The 26741-nt window shown below is 46.5% G+C and overlaps 1 protein-coding gene across 1 annotated transcript; it reads right to left on the reverse strand.

Annotated features, from left to right (window-relative positions):
• Positions 1-447: 447 nt before the first annotated feature.
• Positions 448-9868, reverse strand: LOC120843930 (putative nuclease HARBI1). The gene is made up of 4 exons (XM_040215414.3): positions 8857-9868; positions 7905-8324; positions 5176-5415; positions 448-722 (listed from the first exon to the last, which is right to left on the reverse strand). The coding sequence occupies exons 1-3, from the start codon at positions 9240-9242 to the stop codon at positions 5178-5180; spliced, it is 1044 nt and encodes a 347-aa protein (XP_040071348.1). The 5' UTR covers positions 9243-9868; the 3' UTR covers positions 448-722; positions 5176-5177.
• Positions 9869-26741: the final 16873 nt, after the last annotated feature.

Below are 26741 nucleotides of genomic sequence, written 5' to 3' on the forward strand. Positions count from 1 at the left end.
ACAAACGGCCCACCCTGACAAGCGCTCGGAGAACAGCCAACGGAGAGCATGTGACACCCAACGCAATCGTGACGTAGTTCGTCTCGGGACGAGCAAAGCTGCGACGAGGCTGACGTCGAGAGGATGGCCTAGTCGTTCCAGCCACCAAAGCGGCTGCTTTTGTACGAATTTTGAGTGAAGGGTTAATCTTTTATAATCTTGTAGGGGGACAATAGCAACTTCTGGGACATACAAAAAGGATTCTTTGGAAGAGGAGAGTTCCTCCTTCCCCTCTTCTATTGTGGTAGCCGGAGGCGAGACAGTTACCGTCACTAGCTGTCAAGGTTCTTAGACTGGCATTACAAACGAGGCGTTAGCGACATCCACCTGGTGCTCTTTGCCAATCGCTTAATTCGTTTTAAAATTCCTTTTCGTGACTTTTTTAACAAGATATTGTTGTGTTCGATGTGATACTGCTCCTTCGAACACATATAGACCAAAAAATGAAACCCGAAATTTTGTTGTAGTATCCCTTTAACCTCAAACAATTTCCTGGTCATGCGTGTCACTACAGCAGCTGCACGGGAAGGGTGACGACGCCGCCACCCTCGTCATCTGGCAGCAGTACAGTTGAAGACGACGCAGCACAGAGAACACTGGCCTCTCCTGTTGTGCAGCACAACCAGCGCTGGACCCGTGAGGCTGCACAGCAGTACCAGAGAAGGGCCGAGCGACAGCAGGATCTGGAGCATGAGAATATACTCCTTGAGAGAAAGTACACAAATGGGGCCATACAGGCTGCAAACGCAACCCTCGCTGCAGCAGATGCTGCACGGAGTTTCTATGCTATAGGGGAGGAAGTGCTCAGGGAGCAAAGAGAACTCATTAGACTTGAAACCACCCGAGCACAGCTGCAAATTGAACTGATAAAAAGACAATTAGGACAAGATTAACTCATGTAATGAGCTACTTGCATTGTTTGTCGCTGTGTTGTATACATATTTTGCGTTTTTTCTGACCCACATACTTGGTTGCACGATTATAACGCTCACATTTTTTTTGCCAAAATGGGTGCCTAAAATTAGATGCACTTACAATTGAAACCAAAACTCAAAAGAAAAACGCAAGGCAGCTAGCCCAATCGCCTTTGTGACCGTTTGTTTACATTAGATATTTTGGTATCCGTATCGCGCGTTCTTTCGCCTTTATGTCATCACACTGACGGGAAACGATAACCACGGAGCGACACTGCGTAGCCTCGCAATCCCAGCGACCCAATGAGCTCGCGAAGTGTTGTATGAAAAAAAAAAAGTGAAGGCCGTTTACAACTCTGTAACGCCGAATTAGAGCGCAACTCTTGAGGAGGAGTAGGGAAGGGTACTGAGGGGGAGGGGGGTCACGTGACCTCGGCGGGGGGGGGGGGGGGGTCACGTGACCCCCAGGTCACATGACCCCGCAGAGAAATTTTTCCGCTAGGTTTAGCGGACAAATTTTTCCGCTAGATTTAGCGGGGAATTTTTTCCGCTAGATTTAGCGGGGAAATTTTTCCGCTAGATTTAGCGGGGAAATTTTTTCACTAGATTTAGCGGAGAAATTTTTCCGCTAGATTTAGCAGAGAAATTTACCCATCATGCACCGGCGGTTACGACGACGGCGACGGCGACGCCGCTCAAGCCGGAAACGAGCGCCTAAGAGCTGCACTTATGGGTGTTCAAAGTGCATTACTTTACCTGCGCGGTAGAATCGGCAGCAATTAAATTTTTCGATATCTGGGAGCTAAAATTGCCTGCATGTAAGTATCGGGGCCACGTTAGAATCGTGCAAACATGGTATGTTTGACACTTCATTTATTTTATGCATGCTATCTACAAGGGAAGCTTGCACACAATCTTTTCCATGTCGTTGACTATCCCTACACTAGACCAGCGTGGTTGTTCTGATCGCAATATTTTACGCTGTGGTTAAGTAAGCAACAGAATATCATACTGGCAGTATGGCACCCAGGCTTTCGACGCCCCAAAGGTGGCACATAATTTACATGGATACCTAAAATAAAAATATGGGTTAAGCTCAAAGGCAGATGTATAATTCCTTCTTTCCTATATCCCTTCACATGTTTCCCTTTCATAACGCGGCTCCCCGTCACAGCTCAAGAGAGGAGGTCGCCAAGACGATTAGCCTCCCGGCAGAAGACCAAGGTCGAGTTTCTGTGTTTTAAGAAAATGTTCGAGTCATCGATGAGTGGACCACAGACACTTTCTGACTTGCATCTGCAAATATTCCTTCTGCTTTTAAGATAAAGGCTTTTTCTGCCTGGATATGCTCCTGCGACCTATGGACTGTGTGCTGCTTATGTACGAAAAAGTTCATACTAAGAATATCCCGAAACTCAGGAACAGAAAAAGGGATCAAACACAACACTACATCATTTTGTTGCGTGTGTCACCTTTTGGGGCCCCGGGTCTTCAACTCTTATTACTTTGAATCGTCACCACTTACCTTGTTCTTTAAGTATTTATTTATTTATTTATTTATTTATTTATTTTATTTAAAGAGTACCTTCATCGCCTCGAGGGCATTATTGTAGGAGGGGTGGGAAATAACACACATACATAAAAACACAAAGTGATCACTTTTCCGCACGGAATAGATATACAACCGAGAAAAAAATACTCTGTTATCCAACACAACAGTTTTTTGGAGCTGAAATCTACTTGCTGCTTGTACGTAGGCTCGCGATAATTCGAACTCGGATATTTCGTACTTCCAGTTATTTCAAACAGGTTTAAAAATTTTGGTTGTCCCGCTAAGCTTTTTTATGTATTTATAAGCCACTTAATTCGAATGGCGTTTTCGCTTAATTCATAGTTTTTTGCTCTCGCGGCCCTGTTGAGTGCGCTTCTTTCCGAGCACCGCTGCACCGCAGAGAAGCAATACCTGCGGAGCTTGCTTTTGCGAGTGTTGCTTCTCCGCAGTGCACCAGTGCTCGGAAAGAAGCGCAGTCAACGGGGCCGCGAGAACAAAAAACTATGAATTAGCGAAAACGGCACACATGAACGGAAAACGGCGTTCAAATTATGTGCTTCAAGACTAGCAATGATGACCAAGACGACAACGAGGACGAGGCACAGCTCACTGGCATCATGATTTCTGGCCTTGAAACACGTAATGTGAACGCCGTGCAGGCGAACTATATTAGTCTTGACGACGATGTGTGTGTTTGTCATGATGACTCATTAGAGGACATAGTACAGAAAGTAATGCCAGCACAGTGCAGCAGTGACAGTGAAGATGACGATGAAGAAATGGATGACCCACTACGAACTGTCACAGCCGCAGAGGCCTTTGAGCACATCGCTCAGCTCCGGAAGTTTCTGTCTGCAAAGGAAAAGTCGCGTAAAGAGCTGCTTGCGTTGGCTGGCATTGGAAATTTTGTTTTGAGATCTCATGTGCTGACTAAACAGTCCACAATTGACGACTTTTTTGCCGGATGAATAAACTTAGTCACAGTTCTTTCACAAATGTGTTATGCCTGTACTTGCTTATAGTTATGCATTAACTATAAGCAAGCTATTGTGCTATGTAGAGGAAACTGGCCAAAATCTGCTTTGTATATATCGCTATCCATGTAACAAATCATAATGTTCTCTAGTATCATATATATCCAACTAAAATATGTGACTTTCTGGAGTTTGAATTAATGAGAGTGTAGTATGTACAATAAAGCTCCTCTCTGGACAATGCCCTACTAAAAATAAATGTTTTGCAAATGATGTTATCATGCCAGCCAGGATGAAGAAAATATGAACTAACCCTAGGAGGTTTGTGAAAAATAAGAGAAAAGCTTTGCGGGTTGGAAAAACCTGTGAAAGGTGTTATGACTCAACACTCAGAAGCGTACACTATGTAAATCCTATGAGCTAGTAACCATGAGTATGCAGTGAAAAATGAATATTCTATGGGGTAGTATATATAATTTGTACTGATAGCTTTGAAATTGGTATCAAATGAACATTGTTTCACTATACTCTCCTATTCATGCTCCTGTACCCATTAAATAGTATCGGTTTGTAGATATTGAATGGGAAAATAACTGTCTTCTTCAGTTGCCTCATTATAAACTGTGCACACATAGTCTGTTATAGGGCTGACTTCAGCACTTCCCATAAAGCATCCGTCGGTGTGGGAAATGTATTACAAAAAATAATGACAGTATAAAAAGAGAGCTCCAGAGAGTGCGAAGAAGTGCACAAATTTGAAGAAGCATCCCTCGTGTCATTAGTTAAAAGTTTGAAAAGTGCATTGTTATGAACTCCGGAAATCAAATTCAAAATCTATTAGTTTAAGAGAGCCCGTGTGTGCCTATGCTTGTAGCTCTGCGAGAGTGCAGGAGTTGATGGGGAGGAGACCAAAGCAGTAACAAGCAGTTGAGCTGCAGCGTGCGATTGCAGGAGTGTTGGACATTGCACTGCACTCCCGTTTGACCAATAGCTTCGGCAGGGATTTTTTTCGAGCACACTCTTTCCAACGAGCTAATTATAAGTGCCTCAAATGACACATTTCGAGCTTTGTAACAATAATGCGGGAAGTAAGAAAATTTTTTTTCATTACTTATTTCGTCGCTCATGCTGCAATTTACACATACTGCTATGGAAGCAACAGGTATAAGGGGATGTCCATCAATCATTCTTTACATTTCTATCATCCAAATTTCGAAACTCTATGTGGGATATCTGCAAGCACTACCCGAATTGATCTGTGCAAGAGTGATATATGCATTGCTGGAATGTCATTGTCATGTTGATAACACACTTTCAGCATTGTCACATGTGTCACACTCCTTTATGGGTTATTTTGGGTAGAACTTATGATAATCTTACATCCAGTTAGATCATACAAAAAAAGCTTAAAATAAAATTAATCAATATCTCAAAGCTGTTGGCTTCTTGCTAACTGTGCAGCACGGTTGAGCCCCTAACTGTTGCAGTTTCCAAAAATACAATTGATGTTTAAGTAGCAAAACAATAAATATTATTTCAAGCAATTATTTGATCTAGTTAGACAACTGTCTGACATAATTTTCTTATAATTATCTGCAAAGCCTGATAAACAAAAGGTGAAAGCAATAGCCACGATCATAACAAAGCATCTTGCATTAGAAATGGACAGCCAGAAGATACCTATCCAGACACTTACACTTAGCCGAAGAAATGGTTGACAATAAAGTCTCGGGCCTCGTTGCTCTCAGCACGGTTGGCTGCTACGGGCTCAACGGGAACCTCAGCGGGGATGGCGGCCACGGGTGTCCTGCAGGGGTACCTCTTGGCCAGGCTGTGGAGGGCACAGCACGCGACAATGATGTCGCAGCACCGTTCTGGAGCCATTCGGAGCTCAGCGTGAAGGCAATGGAACCTCCGCTTGAGTTGGCCGATTGTCCTGTACAGAGCGCATGGATCAAAACCACATGTTATTCCTTCCCAGAAACCCAATAGCAAAATCGGACAACAGCGTGGAACGCAAATACTCAAGAGGATGACACGCAACAAGGACAAATTTACAGCTGAATTCGAATCGCAAATTGGCTGCCGTGCCCGATATCACACCTCCTAATTTTTCCAGCCCAAGCTCCAGCCCATTGCTCCAGGATATCGAAAGCTGGGCATTATGCATACCATTTTATTTTCCTTCCGAATTATTTTTACACTGCGTTCACATCCGGGGTCACCTGAGGTTAGCCTGTGCAATGTATTTTATAGAAAGCAACAAGCAAAGTGCAGCTTTATTCAAGCGCTATCCTCAAAGGGTTTCGTGGATATGCTTCCAACCAAACACCTGCATATGCACAGGCCAATATGTTAGAATTTTTTGCTACCTGATTGCTGCCAACACTGTAAGAATTAACTTGTAACCAAGCTTTATACTGCAACAAATACAGTACCATCAAAATTTCATTCTACATGTTACTTGTGAGACAGAGTGAAAAGAGAAAGAGAGCCAGACTCTTGTCTTGTTGAGCCTTTTCCCTTCCACTCTCCAGGAATAGATGTTCGTGGTAGCGCAACCCATCTACTTTTGTCATTGATCAATAAGAATCCGTCTTGTAAGTCTGGGAGATGTAAAACGTAAAGCACTTGATATAACGCCTTATCCAAGTACTCCTACCCTTTGATTGTGCCGCTAGTGTTCCTATTAGTTAGTGGTCCACGCACCGCCATTTCTGACTCAAGTGGAAGCTCCTGGACGCATGCAGCCAAAGTTTTGGTAGAGGGTCTTATGGCGCTTTCACAACGGAATCCCAAGCAAGATTTGCCTGAACATTTGAGATTGCAGCGACTCATCATCAGTCGTGAATGACGTGTAAGATGGTGTCTAGAGACTATTTGTGGAAACTTGTTATTGCATGCTCAACTTCAACATTGTCCAAAATGATGCCTTGGCACTACTCTTAAATCCATCGATGAGAGCAGAATAGGTCATGCTAGGCATGTACTCTTGGCCAATCGGTCAAGACGGTCAGCAACACACAATTGTTTGCGACTTACACCGATGTGCCGCTATTTTTGGATCACACGCATCTTAGCACGCACGAGCTTAGCTGTACTTGTGCACTCAATATGAGTACATACATATCTAGCACGTTTAGTTAGTTTTCATTAAACAGCCCGAAACTGACATTTCAAAAAGTAGACATATGAAAGTGCCAAGGCACAGTGTTACTTCCACTGCTGTGTCTAGGAAAAAAATTCCATTGTCATTAATGCTTCTTTTTGTCCAATTAACAAAATATCAACTTCTGTCCGGGTCTTGCGTAGCACTGGCACCTGAGGTGAGTTTAGTGCTTTTCCCCATTATTGCCAGTCCTGGGGACCTAAGACATAACTGAGTTTCTGCATTTTCAGTCTCAAGCGATAAAACCCAATAAAGTGTGGTGAGGTAAGTTTCGAAAGTTTGATTTTAAACCTAAATGGTCAGTACTTTAGACCATTACAGGTGCATGTGACCGAGTAAACAGAGTATAGAAGCATGTGACCGAGTAGTCAACTATCTTATCTCCGTGCTTTCAAACTATTCTGTTGGAAGCACACTTTAGGAAGTATTTGGGTTTGTCATCGATGCAATTTGCGTTCCTTTGTCCATCAAGTTTGCTGTGGTCGTCTAGAGGGCGGATTTGGAGCGTTTTCATTGTTTGTCAAGCCATTTGGTCTTACTTTTGTTCTGGGAGGAATGGAATGTCATTCTGTTCCTATTGTAGGGAGCATAAGAAAAAAACCAAAGCTGTTTAAACAGCCTCTCTCAAGGTGCTATCTGGTTAGAGGAAAGCAGCTTTAATAGTCCTCCACATGTGAAGAACAAAGAAGCGTGCCAAGAATTACGTTTGCAAATTTTGCGATTAAGAATTTGTCGTCACAGCACATGTATAACCAAGGTTACGTTTGCCATGTCCGCAAGTGTTGCCGCTTGACGAATAACTCAGATATGAACCTAATCTACTGCATTCTCGACAAACCTGCTTGAAAAAAAACGTAACTGGTCAATAGATATCGACCGGAAAAAGGCAGTAAGCTTTCGACTAAAAATATTCATCGATAAAAACTGAAAATTTCATACTCACAATAACAACCGAAAAAAGTATGCCGATTCCAGAAAAATAAAAACTGAAACCGCAGAACCCTAGGCAGCTATTATAAGTTGTATTGATTCGTAATCTCAGGATACTACTTTCATCTTGCTTACATAAAACCACGGTACCTTATGCTTCGTTAGATTAATATAAAAATTTGTATGAATATTTTTATGCCATAAAGAATAGCAACAGACGTAAGGAGCATGCACGTGTTGCACATATTACGTCAAGACAGCTAGTCGTCTCGAAATGTCTTGCATGAATATCTCTGTGCCCTTCACAATATATGGCCTAGATTTACCGTTCAACAATGCTTCTTGTCGTCGTGTGTGCCGTATTGTATGCGACCTCGGCTGCTGATGACGGCGACAGGAATGGCGTCATCAGCCAAGGTTGACAGGAGTAGCCGCTGTCACCAAGCAGCAGGCCGTCGTACTCTCCACTGGCCAGCTTGACTGCCAAGGTGCTCTCCGTGAAGATCCGAGAGTCGTGGGTGCTTCCAGGCCACCTTGCAACCACGTTGCGAATCCGAGAAGAGGCGTCAACGACCACCTGTACGTTGATGGAATGGTATCCATGGCGGTTGACGTACGCCTCCTCGTGCACATGGGGTGCCTGGATCCGGACATGGGTACCGTCAACAGCACCCACGACCAAAGGAAAGCCGGCCATGTCGTAGAACTTGTGCTGCAAGGCTGCCCCCTCCGCAGCGTCAGGCCATCTGCGTCGTTGATCCCCTCAGCAATTAAACCACATATAGTAAACTTACAGCTACAATGCTTATGAATACCTTTTTAATGAGGAATGCTAAGGACTTTGGCTGTGCCCTTCAAGTTTGTGGTAGCAGTAAAGTGCCTCAGTAGCACCTGTTCAATAGTGAAGTTTGCATGTTTTCATAGGATCCCTTTTTATTTTTGTTCAGTTACCAAGACCTATAAAGTGACTGTGATTCGGTGCAAGTCCTTACCAAAAGTGCAAACGGGTCGCTTTCTGAGGTTTCTCAGAAAAATGGCGTGCCCGGGCCCTTTCCAATCGGGCAAGTAGGACGCTTACGGCCGTAATCATTTTTTTTTCTATTGAAAAGGGGGGGGGGGAGGGAGGGCTAGTTACTAGTAGGTAGAATATTACTGCCATAAAAAGGCAACCTACAAAACATCCCTATCACCAGCAATTCAGATATATTTTTAGTGTATTTACTTTACTTCAATACGGCTGGCAAACTACAATTAAAAGGAAAAAAAAAGGACCCTTACCGTATGAAGTCTTGTGCTCGACGAGCCAGCGCTACGGTGACTTGCCTCACAGCCCGTGAAGCACTTGACACATGCACGCGGATGTAGTCGCCTGCAGTGATCAGAAAGTTCCCAGTTGCGTAGAACTGCAAGGCGATGATCACTTGCTGCTCCGCAGAGAGGGCGCGGCTACGACGTGTACGGCGCTCCAAGTCCGGACGCAGTGTGTCGGCGAGAAACATTATGCCCGCTCTTCCAAATCGGAACCGTTGCTGCAGCCCATCCTCGTCGAAATCCTCAAAGGGGTTCAGGCGGTCCCGCAGCACACGCTGTCGCCTCATCATTGCCGCTGCGTACTGCGCGTCCGTGCGGTCTCTTCTGTGTCGGCGATTCCTTGCGTTGGACATTCTGCCCGGTAGCAAAGTCGGAAATCGGTCCGCAAATCTTATCAGTCAGTCCGTGGCCGGTCGGAGGGTTTGTCGGTGGGTCGGTCGGTCGAAGGGCAGAATACAGACAGGAAAACTCAGATGATAACCGAAAACGAGAAACGCGCGTTGCGTGCAACGAGGCGAAACTGGTTGTATAAACAAACGCCGTGCACGCGACACGGCACACACGGCGTTGCCAGACTTGGAAGCGACGGTCGACGCACTTGCTTTTTGCAAAACACGACAACAGAAAACTGCAAAGCACTTTGACTAGGTGTCTTGTCTACGCTTCCACACTTCGAAAGAAAGAATTTCGATGCAAAAAAGAAACTATCCTTTTTCTTTTCAATTGAGCAAACGTTTCTTGCAAGTTACAACTAGATTTAGCCGAAAACGGTTCCCATAAAGCAAACGTTGTATCATAAAAAAATAACGATTTATTTTTTTCAGCACAAGGTGGCGCAGGCTCCAGCCCAATAATAAAGGACGGATTTGTTTTATGTCCAGCCATTAAAGTTTCGTAGTAGGTACAACGTAGGTACAACTAGGTACTTTCGGTACCTACTAGGGACTTTGGCCAACGCTAACCGCGGTTAGCTCTTCGAGCAAACGGGCCCAGAAGGACGCAATTCAGAAGGGTGAGGGTAGGTGGATCATGAGGGATTGGTGGCGTCTTTTGATGACCTCAGCTTCTCTTCGATCGTTGTGATGTGGTGAAGAAGGGCGTCGAAGATGGCGGGCACGTGCTGATGAGTTGTGGGAGAGAGCCACTCTTTCCATGTCGTGGGCCGAAGCCCGGGAGGGAGCTTGGAAAGTGTAGAGCGGATGAATGGTTGTACATGGTGGCATTGCCACTAGGTGGCGTGTTGTAATGGTCGCGTGGGGCCATTACTAATGAGTGGAAAGAGACAGGAAAAGCTAGGATAAAGACAGCGCCCCGAAAGGCCTGTAGAGATGCTGAAAAGGCTTACATTGCCGGCGCGTGGGCAGCGGGGTACCGAGGTGCGGGGCCCAAGGCGGGAACCCCGACGAAAGAAAGAGACGTCACACCAGCTCGGAGTTTTTGTGAAGACTGTTCTATTTTCAATATGTACACATCAATCCCGAGACAGCGCGTGCCGCTGTCAAGCACGTGCACCATCTCGTAGTAGCGACACAAACCATGACTTCTTGCGCCATCTGGCTTGTTGATGGCACACTACATCTTTTCCCCCCTTAGGAGAAAATGACTGTTAGACAATTTGCTACCGACCCAAGAAACAGCTTACTTTTTTTAACCATATATAAATTCACACACACACAAAATCTTACCAACCAATCACTACAAGCAAAAATATTTGTGAAGTGGTCGGAGAAAATAAGGATAAAGAAATACATTGGAAAGATACAATCATTAATGCTACACTTTGCACTATGTCGAGCAAAATCCAGTTAGACCGAAAAGTGCTCTCTTCACTGCAACCAAAATGTCACTGACCAGTGCTTGGGAACAAAGAACAACACTTTCAAAAATATCATGGTTTAACGAGACATTTGAAACAAAGATTAACACTTTCACTTCCACCAGTGGAATGGCTGACTAGTCCTTTGAAGCATAAAGAATAACATTTTCACTTCAAACACTTTGACCGACACCTTGTGGACGCTATAGGGGGCGCCACTGTGTAGAAAACGCGGGGGGCGTTACCCCCCGTGAAAGAACGCATAAGAGCAACAGCGGGGACGCCGACCAGGGAGAGAGAAGCGGGGCCTGGAGCGAAAGGTACACGCTGCGGCGGTGTCGACCAACGACCTTGTTAATACTAACTTCATGTTTACAATTTACTAATAAATGTAGCTTCACGTTTTCCGAAATCCTGGCTCCGTGTTGTTCCGCCGTGTTGGGCACGCAGCAAGGCAACTTTCCCACATGGCGCCCAACGTGGGGCGGCGCACGTCATCGTCCCCGAGCCTTTCAGGGGACGGACACTGGAGGACCGCCACCCCAACGATCCAGCGGCGCAATGCACCGCAGAGGAACGGAGGCTCCTCTGTCCGCTGTGCGGAGTCCCGGAGCTCGCTCGAGAAACACACCGAGCGGGGCTCCTGCACGTGACCCGGGAAGCTGCCGACCGCGCTGCGAGGCTCCAGAACCATGACGAGCTGCAGAGGGCCATCGACGTCGTACGAAGGCAACGTCCTCAACTTCTGAGGTCAAACGACCACGACGAGCACGTCATCGACATGCCTCACTTTTGAGGGGGGGATTGTGTGGACGCTATAGGGGGCGCCACTGTGTAGAAAGCGCGGGGGGCGTTACCCCCCGTGAAAGAACGCATAAGAGCAACAGCGGGGACGCCGACCAGGGAGAGAGAAGCGGGGCCTGGAGCGAAAGGTACACGCTGCGGCGGTGTCGACCAACGACCTTGTTAATACTAACTTCATGTTTACAATTTACTAATAAATGTAGCTTCACGTTTTCCGAAATCTTGGCTCCGTGTTGTTGCGCCGGGTTGGGCACGCAGCAAGGCAACTTTCCCACAACCTCTATGTACATAACATGAAAAATTGATATTTGAACACATGAAAATTGCAAAAATAACCCCTATCTCTTCTCATCTATCCTATAAAAACACATTGCACGCTTCATGAAATTTCAAACCACTATGACTTAAGTCGCAAAGTTTTTAAGGAGCGTCCTTGGAGTACATATCCACTTGAAAGCCACGAAATTTTGCGGGAAGTCGTCTACGCCGCGTGGGGCGTTGTGGAGTGTCCGATGGGGATAGTGGTGGAGTATGATATGTCCTCGGTGGTGTGTCTGCACCACCGTCACCTGATGTAGGAGTCGATTCTTGGGTTGCCTCGGGACTTGATTCCGAGTCTTCTGCTAAACCAGGAGCCACTGAATGCTCGGAAAGTGTGGAAGCATTTGGCCCCACGGAGTGCAGGGACTCCGCTGAGACTTTTGCGGAGCTAGATGACGGCAGCTCGCTGAAATACCAGAGTCCCAGTTGGGATGAACTTGATGCGGTGCTCACTATTGCACCGCTTGAAGGAACGGAAGGTTCAGGACCCTCCTGGGAAGCGAGCCTGGGGGCCTCTTGGAAGACTGCAGCCGGGGCAGCCGGCGGAACTGGTGGCTGGCTGCTGCCTTGATGGACTGGTACAGCAGCGCGGAAGGCCGCCTGGAAACCGGAATCAGGAACGGCACCGGGGACTGGGGTGGTGGGAAGGCCACCGAAAACCACCGCATCTTGCGCGGTACAGGGTACAACGGAACTGGTGCCGGGTACGCCAGGAACAGGAAGGGCACCGGGTACTACCGGTACATGGGCAGCACCAGGGACCACAGCTACATGGGCTGCAGGAGCCGTATGATGAAGAACGACGCCTGGCACAGCAGGATCATGGGCGGCGCCAGGGGTCGCATGACTATGGGCACCAGGCGCCACAGCAATATGGCCAGGGCCGGGTGCCGCAGTAGCATGGGCGGCCGCAGGGGCCGCAGTGGCATGGACGACCTCTTGGGCCGTCGGGACAGGACCGGCATCAGGGGCCGCAAAAACAGGACCGGCCGCAGGGACAGGAATGACAGCAGGGGCCGCATGGACAGGAACGGCAGCAGGGGCCGCAAAAACAGGAACGGCAGCAGGGGCCGCACGGGCAGGAGTGACGCCGGGGGCCGCAGCACGCAAAGTTGCAGGTGCCGGACCCTCAGGTGGCACATGGCCCAGGCTTATAGCTGGAGCCGCATTAGTTGAAGTGGGGAATATGTCATCGTCCATAAGCCACAACGGCTGACGTTGGGGTGGTTTCAATGTTGTACGTGTCATTTTGTCTGCATTTCATATGGTTCCATCATCTAATCTATATGTGGCTGGCCCTACTTCTTCATATATATGTTGCGGTGGAGCATATTTGTTGCGCATTTTCCCTCTAATGTGGGGTTTGAAAACCTTTACTGATTGCCCAGGAGCAAAAGCAGGGTACGTGACTGCTCGCCTGGCATCGGAATACTTTTTCATCTTCGTTTCGTATTCCTTGACTCTATCAGGAAGCTTTTCCTGGACAACATGTGAAGGGACAGCGGACTCTGGGGTCCCTCGCCTTTGAAGATGCAGTCGCGTCCGGTGGGTGCGACCGTGTAGAAGAAAAGCTGGCGTTTCTCCAGTCGTGGCATGGCGCGTACTCCAGTATACCCCGAGATATTCTGTAATGGCTTCGGAAAGCGGACGATGTTGGACGAGTGCCAACTGAATAACAGACTTAAGGACTCTATGGAATCTCTCTACCTGACCATTAGCTTGGGGATGGTAAAGCGATGACTTCGCATGTTTGATGCGATGCGTCTTGAAGGACTCGCTGAATTCCTTCGAAATGAATTGAGGGCCGTTATCTCTCGTGATCTCCTGCGGCGGACCTTCGCGGGCAAAGATGGACTTCAAGAACTTAATGACTGTAGGAGTCGTGACGTTGTGGGCTGGTGCCACTTCAGGCCACTTACTGTGGTAATCTACCAGTGTAATGAAAAACCCATCTTGAGCCGGGGCTCGTTCAAAGGGACCTACTATATCCATGCCCAGCTTTACCCATGGACGGGTGGGGAATTCGACTGGTTGAAGAGGTGCTGGAGATGCCTTTGCAGGCTTGTCTGTCGACTGACATACCGAACAGTTCTGAACTTTCGTCCTGACATGTTGACTTAAATGCGGCCACCGGTAAAGCTCCTTGATGATACTGGTGGTGCGCGAGATACCTTGATGGGTTTCATGAGCTACATCAATAACTTGATCACGGAGAGTGGTCGGAACCACTATTTTCTCTCCTTGGAACAACAATGCATCGGTGACTGAGAGCTGGTCTCTTACAACGAAATACGGCTTGAATTCTGGAGGCAACTTGTCCTCGGAGGGCCATGTGTTTGAAAAATATGCCATAATAACTGGTAGTACAGGATCTTTTAGAGTTTCCTCCTTCAACTCCTTCTGTGTAAGACATGCACAGACAATTGAAACTACCTCTTCTTCAAAAGACGTACCTTCTTCGGTGTCTGGGACCGGAAGGCGAGACAGAGCGTCGGCAACTACGTTATCGCTGCCTTTACGATACTTCATTGTAAAATTATAGTTGAAAAGTCTAGCAGTCCAGCGACTGATGCTTCGTGGACGAGCACCTGTCCCTTGAGTGGACATTAGTGTGAGGAGGGCTTGATGATCTGTCTGAATTTCAAAATGTCGACCCCAAGATAAACGTGCCATTTCTCCCAAGCCCAGAGGATTGCGAGATCTTCTTTCTCTCCTGCTGAATACTTCCGCTCTGCTTTGGAGAGAGAGCGGGAAGCGAAAGCAACAGTCTTTAGTTGCTTCCCATGCTGCTGCTGGAGAACAGCACCTAGTCCGTAATTGGACACGTCTGTGGAGACGACAACTGGAAGATTTGGATCGAACATTGCAAGAATGGGAGCCTGCTGAAGGCAGGACTTGACAATTTGGAAACTGACCTCTACATCGGACGACCAGACAAAAGATGCTCCCTTGCGCAGAAGCCTTCGGAGGGGTTCTACAAGAGTAGCACAATGGGGGACAAACTTACCGTAATATTCTACTAGACCTAGGAAGGCCTTCAACTGTGAAGGTTCCGTTGGAACTGGAAAATTGAGGACCGCGTCTATCTTCGACGGAAGGGGTGCTAGACCCTCCGCAGACAGACCATGTCCAAGGAATGACAGTTCAAAAACATTGAAAACGGCTTTTCTATTTAGTTTCATGCCGGCCTCTCTAATACATTGGACGACTTGTCTGAGATTACTATCATGTTCCTTCTGGGAGGACCCTACTGAAAAAACCCGTATAAAAATTCATACTGGTTGACCCGGATATCTCATACGGTGTTATGGGATACGGGTCTCCCGTATGATACTGGGAACCCATACCTGTACAGGTTGACCCATTCAGATACAGGAACTCGTACCTGTATGGGTTGACCCGTTCAGATACGGGACCCGTACCTGTACGGGTTGACCCGTTTAGATATAGGAATCTGTACCTTACAGGTTGACCCATTCAGATATAGGAACCGATATTCATACAGATTCACCTGTTCAGATAGAGAAACCTACATCTTTACAGGTTTACCCGTTCTGACGCAGTAATAGGAATCAACATGGTGTTGAACGTTTGCATACGGACGTACAGATCTTTGCAGGTTTAACAATTCGCATGCACTTGTCATGCAAAGAAGGAGCATGAGCCAGGCCATTTCAGGTTATATGTGTATTTAGTGAAGGCAAATTGGCATACTGCAGAACATCAACAAAAAGCTTAACCTCTGAGCGAGCTTAGAAGTCAAGCTTCTTGTTAATATCCTGCAGTAGAATACTAACAAACTGGCATACTGCAGTAGGTTGACCCGAGCTGTCGTCTTCCCTGGAGAGGCCTCTCGAGGATGCCTCCATATGTACTCGTTGAAGGCATCTGCAGGGGAAAATAATACAACAATAAGTCATGTATATCTACAGTTTCTCGAAAAATTTAATAGTTTACTTTTTGCAATTATAAGCAAGCAATTTCCACTACAATTTATGCTTTGTTAATATCTTGTGATACCATGTAGACTCCAAGAGCAACTTCTTACGATTACGCGGTCTGCTGAAAACAGCAGGTATGCATGATTCGGCCAGAAAGTTTTGAACCAGTTCAGATTGAGTTCGGAGGAGTGCAGAAGCAGTGCGCAAGTCGGGCTGCGGCTGCGCGAAGTTAAGCTGCAGCGTTACAAACGACCCTGTAATTGGTTTCCGAAAGATTGAGGAGTTGCCACCTGTTACTGCATGAATGCTGAACTGACTTCAGCCAGTGCAAGATTCTGTGGAACTGAGGCTGACATCGTGCAGCACTGGGATAAATCGAACAGGCCAGTTCAGCGTCCAAGCAACTTCCGATTGAATCTAATGCATCAGTTCTTACACTATTTGAACCATATGGGCTGGTTCAAGCAAATCGAAAAGACCTAGTGTGACTTCCCACAACTATGCACTTAAAGTTTGCTTGCAACAGTGTGTTCCTTGCATTTCAGTGTCTATAAAAATTATAGACCCTGGAGCAGGGGAACAAAAAGGAACGGAAAGACACTAAGCTCCGGAGCTTCATGTCTGTCTTTCCCTATTTGTCCCCACGCTCTTGGGTTACTACGTCTATCCTTAACCAGCTCGCCTGCCTGTTAACTAAAATGAAAGTATGTTCCATTAATCCAAATATGTATTTTCAATTATAAACATGGGCCTCCGATTGCCTAGAGCCTCGAATACATTTCATGCCCAACAATGTCACCATGGAAACAAGTGAAAGGAACATTGAACACACAATTCTCGGCCCGCGGCGTTTGTGCGAAAGAAAGATTTTGAGCCGCAATTGTTGTTCTGCGCATGTATAATTTGACATCAAGAATCATTTAACAAATTTAATATCCGTGTCACAACCCTGCAATGGTCCATTCATACGTGATAGGAGGAATACCCGTGATGAGAAGGTAGTTCAGAAAAAATGGGCAGTACTCAAAGGACAGTGCCAAACATAGTTCGGTTGCAGCAGCTCTAGTGGACAAACAGACTCGTTTCACAACTTTGCTAGTGCCAGCTTTTCGTTCAAAAGAAAAAATAAGTGCCTCACAGCTCCACCGGGGAGCCAGCAGAAGGTCCTGCGAGCAGGCCACTGATATCATGGACCTCTCCCAAAACTTGCAGGGATTAGCAGATATTTGCGACGCGGAGCATGTTGCTGTAGAACCTCCGTAGTGTGAATGCATCAGAAAGCACCAAGTGACCTAGATGACCGTGACAAGGTCACTTTTTTTTCTTCATATATTAAAAACAAAGAAGGAGATAGGGCTTCTTCACCTCGGTTTTGCGCTCGGAGCTTCACGTTCCTAAAGCTCGAGCTAGTCGAACTGTGACCCTTCAACAGCCTATAACACTGAAAGTTCTGAAAGCCTTGGAATATTTCATCCCGTTCATTTTGCCGTAGCAGATTGCAACTTTGGAAGCCATAAGGTTTGAATGTCTTACCAAGTATGAGACATCTGTGAGAAGTGGGCACTTACTGCTGACTGTTGCCAACTTGACTGGAGTCAGGGCCCCCTTGGCCACAGCGCCCTTGAAGCGCCGTCATGGCATCCCTCACAGTCGGCCCATGCAAGTCCTCCCTGCCGAAGATCAGGTTCGTGGCCACTTTTAACGAAGATGGAGTCTCCCCAGGCTCCCCAGGCTCCCCTGACGTAGGACAGTTTGTACTTTTGCACAAAGACACCGTGGCCAAGGTGAACCTACACTCTAAGAAAAAAGGGAGGAGAAAGGTAGCAAAAGCGACTGTTCCTCCTTGTTGCGGACAAGTTGCCCAGAGAAAGGAGGAACGGCAGTTCAGATGAAAGGAGGAGGGCGAGTTCCTCCTTGTTCAGTTGGTGCAGGGGTAGAACATCGCGCTACTGACCAAGTGGTCAAGGGTTCGATCCCCAGGAAAGTGGTTTTTTTTGTTTTTTGTTTTTTTTGTAAAGTTTTTTTTTTTATTTTTGTTTACCAAAACACACATAAACAAACCCAGACCGATGAAAGGAAAATTAAAGTCCTTATTATTCTCCGAGACGTTTTCCTCCTCCAGGCAGACCGGAGAAAGTTTTCGCCCCCCCGACCCATCTTCTTTCGGTTTCGTTTTTCGAGCACATCGCGCACGTTGTTTAATAAATTAATGTTGAGTTGATTGAGCTTCAGCGGCAGCGAAGGCCGCCTGTAATTCCGTCTTCTAGTCCAAACGTGCAGAACACTTCGGTTGCATTGACGTTTTTACCACTAATTTTATCAAATGAGCTAACGAAGCCGCTATAAACAGCGAAGTTCCGGAGCAGTGCCAGCAGTGCTACATACACTGGGTAAGACGGCCGTCTCCAATTTGCGGGACGTGCGGGACACACGCGGAACTACAGCAGCGAAACCACGAGGAACTGTGTCGACGTTTTCGACGTTATGGAAATCGCGGGAACTGCGTCCAAGGAAGGCAGGTTTTCCTGCCGGCTGCCTGGGTGCCTTCCGTGCCGAGTGCCAACCGGCGTTCAACGTGATTCTTCTGCGTGTCAGCAACATCGTCAAGGTGGTTCTGTATTTCTTCGTGTCAGCGACATCGTGATGGCAGTGTTGTGGGTTGTGAACAGAAGACTGGAATTATCGCCGATGTGACCGTGTGTTCGCGTATCAGTGGTGTAACAACAAGATGAGATGACGTAAACTGTCGGGCATTGATGCCGCTGGTCGGGCCGTTATCGGAGGGGCCGGGGTGTCGCAGGATGACATTCCGCTTTACATTAAAGAGTTTAAAACCACTTGAGGGATTAGGTGCAGTCCATCGACGTGTGGATAGTCATGTTGGAACGCTGGTCTGAACGGTAAGCTCCTATCGTACAGTGGCCAATGTGACTGTCGGTCCCCGAGAGCGATTGCGCTCTGGGGAAAAGACAACACTACGAAAGTATGACGGAAAGTACGTATATTTATAATGGAAGTTTAGCATAAAAAAAAGACAGGCAAAATCGAAAAAAAAAACGCTATCCTTTATTTTACTGTTTAAATATATTACGGTTCCTGTAGAAACTGCCCTCTAAGTGGCGCGCTGGGATGAGCGCTAGAAGTTTTCGAGCTCGCAACGGCGCAGCTCCGTACACTTAACAGTTGTCGGAAGTCGCGGCTTTGACTGCATTCAAGTTGATCGAAAAGCGATTTCTGTGCCCGTGAAGCATCACTTCCAGCTGAGTGGATATCCGCTCTACAGAGATCAATTCAAGACGGCAATTGCAGCTTTGCGCGAACAGCACAAATAGAAAAACGAACACTACAATATAAATACTGGCTACGAAGGGCCATGCGGGAAAACAAACTTAAGGCTTGGAACCACATTGGAGCGGCTCGATTTATTGGCTTTCAAATAATTATGGCATGATTGAGCGTCTTCTTTTTAATAAGAGATTCATCCCCTGAGCCATTAAGAATGGCCTCAGATGTATGACATTGCTGGAAAAAAATGAACATGTTCGGAATATTTTTTTTTTTTTGCTTAGGGAGTCACCGAAAAATTCCGCACGTTCAAAACGACCACTATAAAAGACGGAAACGCAGGGCTCGCTAGTAGTGATCGGGGTAGTGTGCTGTTGTATTGATGTTTGTAGGTGCGATGCCTGTGTATGCGTTCAATATATGTTGACCTGATGTTTGTAGTGTGCGCAACGTGTCTACATGTGTTAGAGATTCCGAAGAAAAGGAAACGCAATTGTGGCGTAAGAAAATAAAAATATTTTTTTGTAAAACATGAATTGGGCGGTACCTAGCGCCACCTAGCCTAGCTACGTGCGATTACTCTGCTTGACCCTGCCATCTGGTGGCAAGCGATTTAACATCCTTTTACGCTACGCGGCTACGCCATAATTTCGTGTTACCGTGCTGAGATAAGCCAAGAGGTTGCTTCGGATTTGCTTTTTTTTGAGAGCGGCTTTTGGTTTTGCGGGCGAATGATTTTCACTCCTCCGTGATGTGCGGTTGACGCTACGGTTGACGAAGGAATTGTGGCTCGAGGAATAGCAAAGGTATGACATTAAGTGCGCGAACTGAGTGCCGGTTGTCTCCGTTGAACATCGCAGTGCTGACGATGAGAAGACTGAGTGACTGCATGCTTTCGAAACGTAAGTTTCTTTACCTGCAGGGGTAAAAAAACTTCGGAAATAAATACAGTTCGCGGAAAGCTCGTGTTACGTTTTTATTTCCTGCTCCTCTCGCTTCGTGCAATAGACTTAGTGTTCTCGTTAAGCCTTACCGAGCTCGATTTGCTTGATTCGTGGCCGCCATAATGAGATGCAGTCGACGGAGGAACTTTTCCTCCCCTGCTTAAGGGACGAAAGTTTCTCCCTTTCTGAAGGAACATATGTGTCAAGAGCGTTCCTCCCTTTAGGGAGGACTATACTGACCCTTTTTTCTAAGAGTGTAGAAATAGATAGAAATGCTCTACAGAAAATGCAGCCAGCCATTGGTCCCAATCTCGATCTTTCGGAAACTTGTGCAGACGTCTGCCGCACAATGACACTTTTTTCGGACGCAGGATATGCGAGGCAGCTCTTCACGCAACATCTTGGTGGTATTCTTTTCTGAGCTTATCACGGAAATTTACCACGGGCACTCACTACTCATCTCCAACTTCTCAATGTAAAGAACAACTCATCTTGAAGTGCAGAACAGAGAGCGGAACAAACATTACTGCAAAGGAATTGCATAGCAAACAGTTCCAGCCATGCATGTCGTCTGCTATACACACACAAAAAAGAAAAAAGGACACTGAAGGGAAAACAAAAAGCTCAGTCGGGTGTAGCCGCGTGACCTCTCCCACTCACTCTCTCCTCTCCACTTCTCCGACCTCCGTGCACGGGTTTCAGTTTGGGTTCTGGGCAGTGGCGTTTTCTGGCTTTAATAAAAATATATGTGACTCTGTTGCAAAATATTAAATATGTAGTCTTTCGAGACCATAAAAAATCGCCTGGCAAAAAATGAAACCTTTTCTCTTTTTTTTTTTTTTTTTTGGGGGGGGGGGGGGGTGTAAGTGTCCGTTTAAGTGAGTTCTGAGTAAAGAGGAAGAGCGAAAAAAGGGTACCAATTATAACAGAATTTTAATCTGGGCTCGCGGCATACGATTTATGAAAAATATCGAAATAAAATGAGGACACTAGATAGAAAACGTTTCAGAAAAGCACCAATTAATTGGCAAGAAATATCTTATCAATGCCCGGTTCTACTCTTTACATTCATCTGCATTTTGAAGCAGGATGATGGTTCAATTTAAGAAAGCATACAAATAACCCCATTCACGGAGCTGTGGAAACCATAAAATGTAGTCACTTGCCCAATATCTGAAATGAATATTTAATGAAATTCTGAACTTACCTCATCATCGACCTCTGCAAGCACTGGTATGCACTCGGGAAGTGCCTCCGGTGGGCCTGCTACAAGAACCGCTGCTGGAACAGCAGCATCAGCGGCCGGTACGGGTCGAGCATGATCCACACCAGCTCGTACAACCTGAACTGGAGCAGGAGCGCCAGCTGCAGGAACTGCTGCTGGGCAAGCTGGAGGAGCTGACCCAACACCGCCAGGCGGGACTTTGTCCACTGCACATAATAATACACTGTTTAGAAACAAGACACGGTACAGGAGTCGACAGATTTTTCGGACGCCAACAATTCAGACATGCTTGGTTATTCGGACTTCAGCACTTTTCTGGTCCTTTGATGGCATGAGGGCTTTATAGTACTTCATGCCACAGAAGACCATCGACAGTGTGCCTATTTGTTTTTCCGTAACACACCGGGACTGGAAAAGTGGTGCGAGCAGAACACAAAAAAAAAGGACGAGACACAAAACCAAAAAAGAAAAAGAGGAAAAAAGGAAATGCGCTCGAATTCGCCGGCAGTGGGCGGCACAGAGCATGTTTACAAAAAGATACCGGTGAATAGCTAATGAATATTCATACCTAGCACTTCCGACGGTTTGCAAGATATAAGCTCAATCTTTCTGACGAAATCCAATGATGTAGCAGATCGTCTGGCCACCTTTTAACCAGTTGCACAGTTGCGTTGCTAGGCACAATCTGCCGCCCGATTAAAGCTCAGCCTTGTTGGTGCTGTGGTCATGCCTACGACCAGCTTCCTCACTCCCTCCTCCTCAACATAAAGAACTCCTTTCTTCCCAATGACGAAAGGACGTGCGCTGGCCGGGCTCATCGGAAAGTGCATATTTACAATGTTGTGACCGACAGAACAAACTTTCACTTCAAGCCTCATCTATGCGCACAGACCACGGTGTCTTGGTATGGACATGATTGTTTGACGAACTGCAAAAAAATATTTCTTCGGTCAAAACAACACTGCTGCCAAGCACAACAGGGTCATCGCCATCAGCAACAAGAAACAAACTCTCAAAGCTCCATTTGCACCCTAAGAGAAGAAAAGAGAATTATAGGCACCAACTCATTGATACATTGAGGCCACCCTGTAGTATATGCTTACTTCTGTTTGCGACCAAAAAAAATTAAAGTTACTTTTGATACCTCGGATGAAGTGTGAGCACATGTGTCGCGTGTGAGGTGGGCCACTGAAAGTGCCTCCACGCTTACCCAGTAGTGCCAGCAGCTGCTACTGCAGTCTTCTTGATAGCGTCCTCTCTATCTGGAGCTCCTGCTCTAAGTTCACCACCCCCTGCTTTGCCGACCGCAGCTTTTCAACCAGTCAGGCAAGCTCCACAAGCGACACAGTGGACGTCTTGTCCTCAGTCTTCTTTTTTCTTGTACTTGCCACCCACTGCAGGGGATGGCGACATCTCAATCTGGAAAAGAAAAAAGGTCCACACATTTCAATATTCATTTAATATAAACTTCCAACACAGAATTCGGACACACATAGTTCATATTAAATTGCCCCCCCCCCCCTTTATTTTCTAGGTGTATGTTTCAGCCCTATACCTGTGATTGCCCTCTCCCCTTAAAGAATGCTTCCAGATACCCATGATCATATATCCGGTATTCACTGTCATTTCAGGAAATAATTGCTACATCGTCCTTTAAGCACTCTAGTGTGTAAAGGACAATATGTGTATCTGTTTGCGCTACGTGTACCTGTTGGCAGAAAACATTGTATAGGTAAACGAAATAGTATGATAAAATATTGTGTTAAAAGGTACTTCTCAGTTAGAAAGTAAATTATGATTATACTACTTTGCACCCAGTGTACTTTCTATGAGGTACGTAAACTCTCAGTTACTTGGTACTTGTAATCCAGTACTTTTAAATACGATAGCATTTATAAGCAAACCCTATGCACTTCAGGCCTCCATTGGTCCGAGGATTTGTAACTGCTTTTGAAAACAGCATTTGCCTGCACATTATAATTGAGAAAAGAAAAACATGCCGCCGCCACTGTGCCTCAAACCCAGAACTGTTGGGGTCTAAGCCGGGCATCTTATCCGCTTCACTACGAGCACACATGGGCAAGCATTTCGAAAGAGTTACTGGGTGCAGGCAAGAGCTGCGTTGATGCACGTGCCAGTGACTCAACGCCGTTTTTGCCATAGCAATGAGTGTCACATCTGGTCGCAGTGGCGTATAGCCACATCTGAGGAGAGCTCTGTGAACCAGACTTGAGCATCATCTATCGTTGTCGGTATGCGAAAGCAAGTCTTACCAGAGGAACATACACGCAAGCATGTTGAGGCACAGCGACAGCAAAGTGCCGAGGGCACTTCGGAACAACATGAGACATGTTTGTTGAAAGCTAGAGAGGAAAGTAGCAACAAGAGGACCATCGAAGCGGATGAAAAGATTCAAAAGAGGAAACTTTGGCTGCAACGCAAGCAGGACGCCAAACAAACGAGGACGTCTTGCGATAGTGGGGAAGAGATGCACCTTCGAGTACAACGAGATTGAGACTTAGAGCAGGTGAGGACGCCTCGTAAGACTGAACAGGGTCAAAATCAGATAGGATGCGGTCGAGAAACAAGCAGGAGAGTATTTCTTAAAGTTGAAGACGGACAACTTCGGCTACAGCACAATCGAGACCAGAAGTGGCCAAGCTGCGGCTCTTTGTGTGTTAAAGTGCGGTTTGTGGTCCACTTTCATAGAGCGTATCTACGCACCGGATATGTGTAACAGAATAGCAAGCAATTTAAAAAAAAATGTCTATACAAATAGTCCTGACCTGCCATAATGAATGGACACAATTACGCATGAGGCGAGCAAAATGCAAGATATTCCTTAGCCTAACCGTGCAATTTTACCCACAATTACTGCCAACTGGTAACAAGTGAAGTATGGGGCCGATTTGAAAAAGGGACACAAAAGACGAACTTGAGGCCACCGGTTTTGAACAGAGTCTAAAAATGAGGTTAGAAAAACAGTTTAAAGGCGCACATATACCTCGAACCTTGAGTCCAATATTATAGGGATGGCCACGTGCTTTTTTTTCAAAGCAGCAACCAGCTCACCTCGTGTCTCTGTAAGACAAAACATGCACATTGAGCTACATCTGAAAGTCGTGTTTGTCTCCGTCCCCCCCCCCCTCCCCCCCCCCCCCCCCGCCCCTTGTATCGAAGTTTATACATATGACCGTTCACCAGCTAGCCTGCGCTATAACCCTTGTTTCAACAAGTCTTTTCTTCTATATTTTTACAAATTAAATGCACCATCTAGTCGAACTTATGTGGTAAAGTTGTCGTAGCTTACAGAGCCGATTTGTTGTGATTTATTTTAAATGTGGCTGCCATCTGGAGCGCCCTGTAGTTCAACAATGTAAACCCCTTTGCTTTTGCCGCCCAGTTCTTTACAAATCCGGCGCAAGGACATATTCGTGCTCACCACATTTCGCGAATTCTAGACGCAGGAACGGGGGACGCCGGAACGGGTGCCCACCGAATTTCCGCTTCCCACGTGTCCTTAAATCTCGCTAAATTTTGGACGTGTAGAATTTGCCAAAAATTAGGGGCTCGCGAACATTAAGGAGTTTTCGTAGACCGCGTTTCCCCCTCCACTAATCTTTCCGCAACGAAGAAGTTACTAGGGAGTTTTAGTAGATCGTTTTCGAAGGCCGCTACCGCTACGAGCGCGCGCTTCAGAACATGCATCGAAGTGGCAGCGCGAGCTCCCGCTACGATTAGCGTGGCCTGAAAACACGATCTACTAAAACTCTATTACTGCGCCTGCACGCCGATAGCCTTGACTGTAGAGTTCCAGGTATATAGCGAGTTGCGAAGGGCGTTGCGGGACGGCGAAAACGATCTACGAAAACTTTCTATTAACGGTTTGCAGTAAACGTTGTGCTTCGAGCCCCTGATGCGTAGAAAACAACTTACCATTCCCCGGCGCACGCTCCAACAGCCTCCCAGTAGACGCTTTTCAGCACACCGGGGTCGAAGTCAGCAACGCTCGCCGGTTTGAACTTCTTGATACGGTTCACGCTGACTATTGCCTTCGCGCCATCAACATAAATCACGTACGCTTAGTACATATCGACACCGATTCACACCGATCGAGATAGCCCTAACGTCAATGCGGCTTTCGTTCAGAGCACTCAGAGCACTACTAGGGGTGTCGCGAACCGCCCGAGGTTCGAGTTCGACCTGGTTCGACTTTTTCGAACTTTTCGTGGAAATTTCGACGAACCTTGTATTGAGGTTCGACTCGCGTACGCATGCGCGACAGGCTGGCCAGTTGGCTTCGGATTGGATGGTAATGGCTAATGGATGAATTAAGGGCACCGCTGGTTGGTTATTTCAGTCAATACAGTACAAACAAAATTAAGTTATTAATGTCTTTATTGATTAGAAGTGGTTTCGGTTAATTCCAATTGTTCATAAAATAAAATAACCATTTGCATAAAAATAAATTCTCCAAACCTACAGATGCGTCTATCAAGGTCTGGCCACACTGTCCGCAAAATCGAACCGGTCGAATCTGGGAAAAAGTTTCGAAGGTTCGTCGAACCGGTTCGACTTAGTCGAACCCCGAAAGTTCGACCTAAAAATCCGGTCGACAAAAGTTCGCGACACCCCTAAGCACTACACTGGCTGGCACTGGCCAGCTAGCCAGCGGCGCGGGTACATAAGGATTGGATTGGATTGAAGAAATAATCTGCCTTAGTTTATATTAGTACTATTATTACTCAAATAAGTTTTAAAACATTTAAAAGCATAAAAACTTGCCATGTTAGTTTATTTCTTGTTAAAAAACATTTTTTGTCCGTCGTTGATGGGGTTTCTGCACTCTGGCTGACAGCTACGAAATCCAATCCAATCCGATGTCAATAAACCGAAACCGAAACTACCGCGGTACAGGGCTCAAAGCTATGAAGCAAACTCTCGTTTATCTCGGCCCCGCTTCCCATGGATTTGGTTTTCGCATTTTATGACTTTAAATATGCATGTCTTTTAATGGTTGAGTTTGATAGCTGAAACTGTTAAATTGAAATTACCTAATATGTGATCTTCTGATTAGAATTCTTTATTGAAAAAAATATCACAGTTTGGTTTCGCGGTGCGCCCGTTCCCGTCGAGGTCTGATAATTTCTGGTCGCGTTAAATAGACCGATCTCACCGGCCAGTTTGACTAGGGCACCGCTGCCGCAATGCAGCGAGCGAACTTTAGTCTTTGGGCACGTCGCTGGAGCTCTTCGCGCGTAGAGCACGAGAAGGCACGAACCCTCGCGTGCACGGCCGCCTGCCTCCTGTGAACTAAAGTTATGGCGGCTTTACGCATGCGCCCAACGCTTAGTGAGATCGGTCTATTGCTTATACCGGTAGAGCCTGTACAAGGTTACCGACCGCCGGTTTAAGTGCCGGCGCCGGTAATGCGTTACCGGTCGCTCCGATTCGTGGTTGCTGTTAGCCGCGCATCGATTACTGGCCACCGGTACGCGATTACGGCCCACCAGTGT

The sequence above is a fragment of the Ixodes scapularis genome, unplaced genomic scaffold, assembly GCF_016920785.2.
Source record: "Ixodes scapularis isolate PalLabHiFi unplaced genomic scaffold, ASM1692078v2 ptg000045l_1__unscaffolded, whole genome shotgun sequence".
Lineage (NCBI taxonomy): Eukaryota > Metazoa > Arthropoda > Arachnida > Ixodida > Ixodidae > Ixodes > Ixodes scapularis.

What these genes read in the sequence shown, in the direction of transcription:
- LOC120843930 (XM_040215414.3), bottom strand. Translation starts at nt 9,242, where the DNA reads ATGTCCAACGCAAGGAATCGCCGACACAGAAGAGACCGCACGGACGCG. An exon ending in CGAGCACAAGACTTCATACG is followed by an intron (nt 8,325 to 8,856) that starts GTAAGGGTCCTT and finishes TCAACGACGCAG; the next exon opens with ATGGCCTGACGCTGCGGAGG. An exon ending in ACAAGAAGCATTGTTGAACG is followed by an intron (nt 5,416 to 7,904) that starts GTAAATCTAGGC and finishes CGCTCTGTACAG; the next exon opens with GACAATCGGCCAACTCAAGC.